The sequence below is a fragment of the Hevea brasiliensis genome, chromosome 3 (genome assembly GCF_030052815.1).
Source record: "Hevea brasiliensis isolate MT/VB/25A 57/8 chromosome 3, ASM3005281v1, whole genome shotgun sequence".
NCBI classification, from domain to species: domain Eukaryota; kingdom Viridiplantae; phylum Streptophyta; class Magnoliopsida; order Malpighiales; family Euphorbiaceae; genus Hevea; species Hevea brasiliensis.
In genome coordinates, this window is record NC_079495.1 from 112,101,202 (window position 1) to 112,111,991 (window position 10,790).

Sequence of the window (10,790 nt, forward strand, 5' to 3'; positions counted from 1 at the left end):
AGTTGTGAAACTTTTTGGACAACAAATGTTCACATCACATGACATCAACACAACAGTGGTATTTGACATGGCCAGGCCATGTGATCTGCTATCCAAACATTTAACGTTAACATGGCAGTGGAATTTTACACGCCCCGGCTATGTGACTTCATGAATCCAAGGTTCTTTTTTATTATTAATTATTAGATATATTAAAATATTAAAAATAATAATTTTTTTATATTATAAAAAAATAAATTTTTTTTATCTTTATAAAAAATAATATATATACATTAATTACACTTAATAATTTTTCCCTTTTTATATGTTCAGACTGTGTTTCTTCCTTACTTCACATGGTCAGACTATGTAACTTGCTGTCTTCACTTACTTTAATGCTTCCATCCTGCTTTGTGCATAATATTCATCTACTTTGAAACCTTTAAGTGTGTAGCAAATCTTCAAAATATAGGCCATTTTAACTAAACATTATGTCATCATAATATTTATTAAACAAATATTAGAAAGTTTAAAATAAATTTGATATAAATAAAAAATTAAAAAAATATTGGTATTTTATCAAATTATTAAAATAATTTTATTAATTATTTTGAATTCATATATTTGTTGATTTTAATTAACGCAAAATCATTACTTAATTAATTTATTAATTCTTGTTTTTGAAGAGAATTAATTTACTAATTCTTAATTGCAATAAAATTAACTTTTTCATTTGAAATTAATAAATGTTGATTAATATGTGGATTTTGAATATTCGTCTCCTTGGCGGATGGAAAAAGTAAACCGGATCCACCGAGAGGATATGGAGTCTGAGGACCAGACCCATCTCCAGTGGCTGGTGTCACCAAATAACACGATTTTTTCTTTTCCTTTTCCGGATCGATGACGTGTACGGACCAGATTCAAACTCCTCCGTGTACTAGATTCGCATCCATATCGCCTAACTTATACATATATATATATATCTCAGAGAAACAGGGAAAACTCCTCGGATCTCGGAGCAATTTGAAGTCTGATCTGAATAGCTCTTATGCGGATCTGAGATTCGAAATTTCGAACATGATGATTTGTTCAAATTGTTATAATTTATCGGGTTTATTAATATCAGATCTTAGAGAAAAAGAAGGGAAAGAAAAAACCCTAATTTAATCTGGTCAATTGGGTTTTTTTTTTGTTAAATTCATTTCTAATTTACTGAGGATTTTTGGAAGTAGATTTATCTCCAAATTTTTTTTTGGAGGTGTTGACGAAGGTGGATCTAATTTGTTTGAGAGAAGGAATAATAACGTTAAAGAAGAAACCCCGGACACGATGGGTAAAGATGATGAGAATTTGAAGGCGGAGGATGTGGAGGAGGGAGAAATTTCCTATACGGCGTCAGTGGAAGAGATCAGTGAGGAAGATTTTAATAAGCAGGAGGTTAAGGTTGTAAAAGAATCGAAACCTATAGATGGTAGGTTTTGGACGATGAGAGATCTGTACAAGTATCATCAGATGGGAGGAAGATACGTCTCCGGCTTGTATAATCTTGCTTGGGCACAGGCAGTACAGAATAAGCCTCTAAATGAGCTATTTGTTGAGGTTGAACCCGATGAGAATTCCAAGCGATCGTCGCCGTCGTCTTCTGTGGCGTCTGTTAATTGCAATAGTAACAGCAGCAAAGAAGACGAGAGGAAGAAAGTTGATAAAGTTGTGATTGATGATAGCAGCGATGAGATGGATAATAATATTGTGGATGTTGACAAGGAGGAAGGTGAATTGGAGGAGGGTGAGATTGATTTGGATTTTGACCCAGGTGAGAAAGCTGCTGGGGAGGGTAAAGAAGGGCTGTCCAATAGTGATGAAATGAATGTTGATGGCTTACAGATTGAGTCCAAGGAGAAGAATTTGGAGAAGGAAATCAACTCCATTCGTGAGGCTCTGGAGAGTGTAACAGTGATTGAAGCACACAAGTAAGCAATTTGTTGCTGTTGTTTCAATAATTGGGTGATATTTTGAGAGTGGAATAAAGATTGCACATGTTGAAAATTTTTGTTTTCTTTTTTTTCTTTTTTTGGTTTATCTGTTGCTAGATCATTTAAGGCAACTTGCTCAAAACTGCGCAACACATTGGAGAGCTTGCGGGATGTGGTTCCCGAATTTAATATTCCCACAAAAGATGATCTTATGCAATTGTCATTCACTGCTGTTCGAACTGTTAATTCGGTGAGGCACCTATCTGAAGTTTTCTGCATTCTTCTATGACAATGTCATGATTTTATAGTTTAAGCAAAGACAATAATTTAGTATTCTTTAATTGCAATGCTTGTTGTTCTCCTTTCCAGGTTTTTTGCTCCATGAACCATAAATTAAGGGAACAAAATGAGGATAACTTTTCGAGGTATAAACTTTAGTTATGCTTATTGCTTTCTATTGTGAAAATTTTTTTCCTCACCAAGGGTTTGGTAATTTCTTTTCTTGCTCTGTAACAGGTGTCTGTCCCTTGTAAATAGCTATGTCCCTCCTCTTTTCTCCCCTGAGCAGGTCAAAGAGGTATGGTTAATGTAACAAGAACCTTATGTTTTGTTATTGTTTTGTTTTTTTTTTCTTTGGTATATTGTCATTTGGGAGGATTCTTCTTCTTGTCACCAAGTAAACTTAAAAATTATATCTGTTTCAACAGATTGAGGTCTTGGTTTGCTCTCTAGATACTCCTGGTGTTTTGTTGAGTTCAATATCTGGTGAAAAGGAGAAAGAGACACTGATCTCTAGTGAGGTGAATAAGAAGGATGATGATGTCTCAGCTAAAAGTTCAGTTCATAATTTGATTACTACAAATAAGTTTCCTTCATCTGCGGACTCTTTTGTTAATAATAAGCCAAACATATCATTAGAAGCTCCAAAAACAGGAATTTCTACTTTTAAGAGTAGAACAGTTTTGCTCCCATTGTTAGACCTCCACAAGGATCATGATGCAGGCAGCCTTCCATCACCTACACGGGAAGCGGCACCATCATTACCTGTACAAAGAGCATCAACACCTAAGGTGGTGCTTGACATTGAAGATTCTAGAATGCGTCCATATGAAACTGATGCACTGAAAGCTGTTTCTAGCTACCAGCAAAAATTTAGCCATAGTTCATTTGCAGTGAACGATAGGCTTCCAAGCCCAACTCCTTCAGAGGAATCTGGTGATGGGGATAGTGATATAGGTGGAGAAGTTTCTAGTTCATCGGCTGTTGGTCACTTTAGACCTGTGAATCCACTTATTTTAGGGCATACAATTGCTTCTGCTGATCCTCCTTGCACTGAGAGTTCTAGTATGCAGGGAGTTATCCCTGCTAAAAGTGCTGCATCAGTGAGTTCTGGCCCTGCTTTAACTGTGAAAGCCTCTGCAAAGAGCAGGGACCCTAGGCTTCGATTTGTTAATTCTAATGCCAATGTTTTGGACCAAAACCACTGTGTTGTGCCAATGGTGAATAATGCACTTAAAGTGGAACCTTTTGGAGGAACTAGGAATTTAAAAAGGCAGAAGTCTGATGATGATGCTATTCCAGATGTTCCTTCTTTAAAAAGGCAAAGGAATGCATTGGAAAATCCTGGAGTTGTTAGGGATGTGAAAACCATGATTGGAAGTGGTGGTTGGTTGGAGGAAACTGATATGGTTAGACCTCAAACTATGAATAGCAACCAGTTGGCAGAGAATGTGGAATCTGATTCCAGGAGAATAGATAATGGAGTAACTTGTCCTACTACTGTTAGTGGAATATCTAGTGTGAATGTTAGTGGAAATGAGCGGTTACAAGTTACAGGAACTGGTGTTGTTGCTGGGGCTGAAAAGGTAGCTGTGGTGGGTACTAGTGCAACATCTCTGCCTGACTTACTGAAAAATATTGCAGTGAATCCAACAATGTTGATCAATATACTCAAAATGGGACAACGACAGAGACTAGCAATAGAGGGACAGCAGAAGCCTGTTGATCCTACTAAAACAACAACACATCCACCGAACACAAATTCAATACTGGGAGCTCTTCCTATGGTGAATATTGATCCCCCACAATCCACAGAAATTTTGCCAAGACCAGCAGGAACAATTCAGATATCTCAATTGGCTGCTGTGGTGAGTCCCTAGGTTTATTCTATTTGTTGAGCATCCATAATTATGATTATGTGAAGCATGCACCTCCAATGAGAGTTGTTTTTGTTGTGCGCCTATTGGGTTAAAACTGTAAGAGACTTTCATTAGAACTGTTTGCTATCTGTTTATGCTGTTAGACTGTCTGCTTGATCTTGAAACAAAGGGATTTCTATTGTTACAATTTTTACATATTTGCCCAAAAAATATCATTTCAATTCCAATTTTTTAAATATTATCCTTGGGTACTTTTTTTTTCCCTATAAAAGAATATGAGACATAGTATGTGATAATGCCTTCTTTTAAGCATCTGATGTTATGCATGTTTAAACAATACATTGCAGGATGAAATGGGAAAAATTCGAATGAAACCACGGGATCCTCGTCGTGTTCTTCATAATAATACACTCCAAAGGAATGGGAGCATGGGGTCTGAACAGTGTAAAACAAATGCAACCTCTACATCAACTAACCAGAGTACCAAGGACAATCAAAAAGTGCAACAGCAAGAGGTTCAAGTGGAAATGAAGCCAGTGCCTATCCAATCTCATGTGCCACCAGATATTTCCTTGCCATTTACGAAGAGTTTGAAAAATATTGCTGATATTGTGTCTGTTTCCAATGCATCAACAACTCCACCTCCTGTTTCTCAGACTATTGTATCTCAACCTGTGCAATCAATAATGCTAAATTCTGACAAGCCGACTGGAATTGGTTCAGCACCTGGTGTAGCATCAGTTGGTCCTCATTCACAGAACACATGGGGAGATGTTGAGCATCTATTTGAAGGATATAATGACCAGCAAAAAGCTGCTATACAGAGAGAGAGGGCAAGAAGGATAGACGAACAAAAGAAAATGTTTGCTGCAAACAAGCTCTGCCTTGTGTTGGATCTTGATCATACACTTCTTAATTCTGCCAAGGCAATTTCTTACTGTTGTATAGATAGCCCCTTATTTTTAGGCTAATATTTGAGGAAGGAGTTGGTGTTTATTAATTTAGTATGACTCTTGTCTACCTTTTGTTCAGTTTGTTGAAGTTGACCCTGTGCATGATGAGATCTTGCGAAAGAAGGAAGAGCAAGATCGTGAAAAACCACAAAGACATCTATTCCGCTTTCCTCATATGGCAATGTGGACAAAACTGCGCCCTGGGATATGGAATTTCTTGGAAAAGGTAGTTTTAGTGAGGAAGCTGTTTTTGGATCAAATGCTCTTTAGCCCTTGAGTTGTATGCAAAGCATTCTAATGCATTCTCTTTCTGCTTTGTAGGCTAGTAAACTGTTTGAGCTGCATCTTTACACAATGGGGAACAAGTTGTATGCCACGGAAATGGCAAAAGTTCTGGATCCAACGGGGGTTTTGTTTAACGGACGAGTTATTTCCAAGGGTGATGATGGGGATCCTTTTGATGGTGATGAGAGGGTTCCCAAGAGTAAGGATCTTGAGGGGGTCTTGGGTATGGAATCAGCTGTTGTCATTATAGATGATTCTGTGAGAGTCTGGCCACATAACAAGTTAAACTTGATTGTTGTGGAAAGGTTAGCAGTAGGACAACCACTTCATTCCATTGAAGCTCTTATTTTTGTTTGATTGCATCATCCCTATCTTCAGATACCCATTTACCCATATGCGTGGCAGGTATATTTATTTTCCTTGTAGTAGACGCCAATTTGGGCTTCCAGGTCCTTCTCTTCTTGAGATTGACCATGACGAGAGACCAGAAGATGGGACTTTAGCATGCTCGTTGGCGGTGAGGCAAAAGTTCTCCATCCCTGTAATTTTCTTACTATTAATTTAACTTTTCAAGCCCTTAAATAATTTTTAATTTTTATTCCTGAAACAGGTTATCGACAGAATACATCAAAACTTTTTTACTCACCCCTCCTTAGATGAAGCAGATGTTAGAAATATCCTTGCATCAGAGCAGAGGAAGATTTTGGCTGGCTGCCGAGTAGTATTTAGCAGGGTGTTTCCCGTTGGTGAAGCCAACCCCTACCTACATCCGCTGTGGCAGACAGCTGAACAGTTTGGTGCTGCCTGCACAAACCAGATAGACGAACAGGTTACTCATGTAGTTGCCAATTCGCTTGGAACAGATAAGGTAGTTGCTGGTTTTTTAAATTGTTTTTCAGTATTTTTATAATAATTTAAATTTTCAAATTATGAAAGATATGAATAATTTTTTTAATTTTTTGAGTTAAAAAATTATTTTCTATTATTACGTAGTGAACGCGTTTTTTAATTTTTTATAGAAAATAAAAACTGAAGTTTTTTAAACACATTTTCTTAAATTTTTAGTTTTAGGTTGGTGTATGACATCATATCTTTTGAACAGGTGAATTGGGCTTTATCTACTGGACGATTTGTTGTCTATCCTGGGTGGTGAGAATCTTTCCTGTTCGGTTATTTTGCACTATTATAGACCGCATTTTTTCCGCCTCTTTGATCTCTTACAGCGAATGCAGGGTGGAAGCTTCAGCTTTGCTATATCGGAGAGCAAATGAGCAAGATTTTGCCATTAAATCATAACAATCCCCTAACCCTTCTGGTAAGATTAAGAACCGATAATTATAACATCAAAGCTCTAGCTAAAGTTGGAGATGAGTCTGGTTGTGATGGGTGATTGGGGGCAGAGCAGAGATTGCTTGGGTAATTTGGACTATTTTAGTCTTTATAACCTCCCATTACAACTGATGGGTTTGCCTTCCATTTGATTTTGATCTACCAATGTGCTGAAGAATTGGAAAGAGGGTGTTTTTGGGTCAAGGACTCGAGGCATGTGGATTGCAGGAGCCCCAAAAGTATCCAAAATTGGATACTGGGTAGGTCGTGGGGGCGAAAAAAGAATCAATCGACTATGGTTGACCTTGGTGAACTGTTGTGGCAGGGCCAGCATAAACGGTAGTTTACTCAAGTTGTGTACTAATCGGAAGTGTTGTGGCTAACATGGATTATCATCAAATGCGAGTTTGGGAGATCCGAAAGTGAAATAAACAGTGAAAAACAGTAAATATTGTGAGAAAACGTGGAGGCAGATACGTACAGTTGTAGAAGTGGGATGTGGATAATGAAAGCACAAGAAAAGGGTGTGAGTGATAACTTTGGTGGTAAAACAAATGCCTGATTGAGGAATGGAGATTGGAGATCTTTTTCCTAAGATAAAAAAGCATTAAAGTCAAGTTAAACGTGCCTAGTGAGGAGCAATTGTCAATGAGGTGATAGGGTGCTCGAATTTTTTCCCTATTTGGATTGATTCCGCTTAACGTCGGTGCCATGGCCATTCTGTTGGAAGTACCCTTTCGACCATTTTATTTTTGTTTCTCTTTTATCCTTCAAAATGCAATTGGATTAAAAGAAAATTAAAAGAGAGAAAAGTATGTGCTCAATCTTAATGTATTGAAACTGGTTGTACATCGGGGTATGATTTTAACAATGAGTGAGAAAGCGATAATACGAAAATTTAAGTGAAACATTAAACAAAAAAGTGGCCTAAATATACTGCCATTCTGGCAATGACGGATGGTAGATTCTCAAATGAATATCAACTAAATGTTAATTGATCTAGGATTTTCACTGGCAAAACCTTGGCCACGCAATGTCGATGGGTCGATCCGCATATACTGTTAAGAGGACCGCGAATCGTTGACTTGGCAATGGAATTATGTTCCGATGGATTCATGTGCTTCTATCTGCCTCAGAAAACCTGAGGTTACAATTTGTCGTCTCTTTCCATCTCTGATTACCGCTTTAAGACTGTACTAGCTAAGAAGGAAGATGGACCCTGCACAAGCTGTGGTGTCACATTTTGTGAAACTTCAAAGCATCATAAAGAAGGATATATCAAATATCAGAATGGCTGAATTTGGATTTTTGTTTTGCTTTTTTCTGGAGGGTAGGTGAAGGTGTTGTCTCAAATGGGAAACTGAAAATTTTTGACACTGTCAAGCATGCATTTGTCAATTTTTTTTTTGACAAAAAAAAAAAGGAAGCCTCCAAAGAGAGTATACAAGAGCACATGAAGGAGCCAATAGATGAAGCCGGATGGAGGGTAGAGTATGTCAATGAGCTTAAATAGAGCTTTTCTTCACTTAACAAAATATTATGTCACCGAGCTATAGTTGGAGATATTAAAATTATTTTTAAGACTATAAAATTTTAAATTGGAGTTTAAAAACTAAATTAATAAAAAAAAATTAATAATATCATACTTCTAAAAAAATAATGGGTAATAAACATATTATTAATTGAGTGATGAAATTTTTGTGCATGACAAAAAAATTTTAAAATATAATGGCAGTGAAAAACAGAAGCTAAACTTCATACTAATAATGATAGTTTTTTTTTTTTTTTTCATTAATGGACTAATATTCAAACTTGAGAACTCATATATTAATCGTTACCATTGAGCTAAAATGGTGGAAGATACTCTCTTGATATCTTAATTGTTACCCCCATATTGATACATTTAATCTGGATAATCTATATTTTGAATAAACAAGATAAGATTCAAATTCAAAAGTTAAAACCTTTAACAGATAGAAGAGAATTAGTCATATCCCCTCGCAATCAAGAGGAATTAAATTCTTCAAAACTCTATAGGGATATTACAAGATACTCTCTTCATATCTTAATTGTTACCCCCGTATTCATACATTTAATCTAGATAATCAATGTTGAATAAGCAGGACAAGTTCAAATTCAAAAAATTAAAATCTCTGATAGATGGCCGAGAATCACACATATTCCTTCCAATTAGGAGGAATTAAAAGTGAGGTTTGAGAAAGAAAAAAAAAAAATCGAGGGATGATTTGCTAACGATCGTATCAGTGAGTTGAAATACAAAAAATATGGGGGTCCCCTTTGTTTGAGTGAAAAATAGTTCAACACAAGGTTGGTGCCCTCCAAGTTTAAAAATCGTTTTCAAGTTCCACTCCCATCTCTTTTTTTTTAGGTTTGGTTTGATCATTCTTTTCATTTCAGACTTTGTATATATGACCCTTTCCTAACAAACATTTCAGATTTCCATGGAGGACGAGAAACATGACTTCTCTGCTTCTTTTTCATGGTGGTCAGGCAGCCATAATCGACCCCTTCAATCTCCATGGCTTCAAGCCACTCTTTCAGGTTTATCTCTCTCTCTCTCTCTCTCTCTCCCCCTCTCTTCTGTTGCCCTTTTTTTTTTTTCCTTTAATACCTCAGAAATTATCAAAAAAAGACAAATTAAGTGGTGAGTGTTTGAACATACACTCTGAGATAGGCATTCGATTAATATGATCCAGGCCCAATAGGCTTCTCTGTCACTTGTTAGTCATATCTGGTTCAAGAACAGAACAGTAATTATTTGTGGCATTATGCAGATTTGGATGAGAAGATTCAAATGATGGTCAATATTATACAAGATGATGGAGATTCTTTTGTGGATAGGGCTGAGAGGTTTTATAAGAGAAGACCTGAGCTCTTGAAGATCGTGCAGGACCTGCAGAATTCCTATCTTTCCTTGGCTGAAAAATATGACCAGCTAAGATCTGCAGAATTCATTCCTGCTGCCCATTTGAGGTCACCTCTTTCTTCTTCTTCTTCACTGAAGCTCCTACAAAACACTAACAAAGAAAATACTGAGACAACCAAACTAGAGGAATCACCAATTTCCCAACCCCAGTCGGTTCAACAAGAAGATTCTGAAACTAAAACTCAAATCTCCAGCTTCGAGCAGCATTCCTTGAATAAACCAGTTTCATGTAAACAATGCAAGACGGAAGAAGATAATCAAGGAGATAATATGAACGGAGGAGGGCTGAAGAAGATTGTACTAGCTGGTGATGATAGCGAAGAGAAGGAGAATATATGGAATCAAACGAGGCAAAAGGTTTCAAAACTGATTGAGGACAATTTGAAGCAACAGAATGAGCTAATAAGGAGAAATGAAGAGAAGAGAGAAGTGATGAAACAACTTCGTGCCCAAATCAACAGGTTAATGGAAGAGAACAGGGCCTTGAAGAGTTGTCTTCCAAGTTACAAGGTGGATATGAAACGAAACGAATCTCGTGTCTCCAAGCTCAAGGGTCTCAATTGCATTGGCCAGTTTCAAGGCTAAGTTGGTCTTCACCTATTTTATTGGAAATGGACGTGGACATGGAAATGGTTGGTTTCTACTATTTCATTTTCCTTGGTTACATCGTTTTGTCACCCATAGTGTTGGATCATTGTTTCCCCTGGAACTTCTCGAGTTCGATCCAATCAAGCCTACTGAACAACAAAAGAATCCATGATTGTTTCCCATTTGTTGATCAAATATTATCTCCTTTGCAACTTTATAAGACTCGATCATTGTTGGTCATTTAATTTTACCTTCCATTTGAATGAAAAATTTAAAATGTGAGCTTTAAAGTTGATAAAATTATAGATTTTTTAGATTGGTTGTAATTATAAATTTGTATTAGACTCGCAAATATGAAGAATATCTTTTTTTAAATGTGAATTTAAAATGATTCATAAAATAATATCATTTAAAATTCACTATAAAAGTTCTTAATAAATCAAATGGCCTATTTAAATATCTTATTTCAAATTTTAATATTCAAACATAGGGTTATTTTATTTTTATTCCTGTTGAAATTTATTTGTTTTAAAATAGAATTGAAGCATGAAAAAAGAAATTGAGCATAATTAAA

At 36.4% G+C, this 10,790-nt stretch overlaps 2 protein-coding genes across 2 annotated transcripts; both read left to right on the forward strand.

Moving 5' to 3' along the window:
* The first annotated feature begins 798 nt into the window (after positions 1-798).
* On the forward strand, positions 799-7,521 carry LOC110659439 (RNA polymerase II C-terminal domain phosphatase-like 3). The gene is made up of 12 exons (XM_021817372.2): positions 799-1,952; positions 2,073-2,205; positions 2,325-2,380; positions 2,472-2,532; positions 2,663-4,102; positions 4,462-5,040; positions 5,147-5,293; positions 5,389-5,657; positions 5,758-5,869; positions 5,963-6,220; positions 6,455-6,501; positions 6,585-7,521. The coding sequence occupies exons 1-12, from the start codon at positions 1,312-1,314 to the stop codon at positions 6,646-6,648; spliced, it is 3,807 nt and encodes a 1,268-aa protein (XP_021673064.2). The 5' UTR covers positions 799-1,311; the 3' UTR covers positions 6,649-7,521.
* Positions 7,522-8,540: 1,019 nt separating this feature from the next.
* On the forward strand, positions 8,541-10,456 carry LOC110659440 (protein NETWORKED 3C). Its single transcript, XM_058144641.1, has 2 exons — positions 8,541-9,243; positions 9,477-10,456. The coding sequence occupies exons 1-2, from the start codon at positions 9,144-9,146 to the stop codon at positions 10,211-10,213; spliced, it is 837 nt and encodes a 278-aa protein (XP_058000624.1). The 5' UTR covers positions 8,541-9,143; the 3' UTR covers positions 10,214-10,456.
* Positions 10,457-10,790: the final 334 nt, after the last annotated feature.

Excerpts from the sequence above, each read along its gene's own strand:
- LOC110659439 (XM_021817372.2), top strand. The coding sequence starts at position 1,312 with ATGGGTAAAGATGATGAGAATTTGAAGGCGGAGGATGTGGAGGAGGGA. Across the intron at positions 2,533-2,662 it reads CCCCTGAGCAGGTCAAAGAG|ATTGAGGTCTTGGTTTGCTC; the intron begins GTATGGTTAATG and ends CTGTTTCAACAG. Across the intron at positions 6,502-6,584 it reads TTTGTTGTCTATCCTGGGTG|GGTGGAAGCTTCAGCTTTGC; the intron begins GTGAGAATCTTT and ends CAGCGAATGCAG.
- LOC110659440 (XM_058144641.1), top strand. The coding sequence starts at position 9,144 with ATGGAGGACGAGAAACATGACTTCTCTGCTTCTTTTTCATGGTGGTCA. Across the intron at positions 9,244-9,476 it reads GCTTCAAGCCACTCTTTCAG|ATTTGGATGAGAAGATTCAA; the intron begins GTTTATCTCTCT and ends GGCATTATGCAG.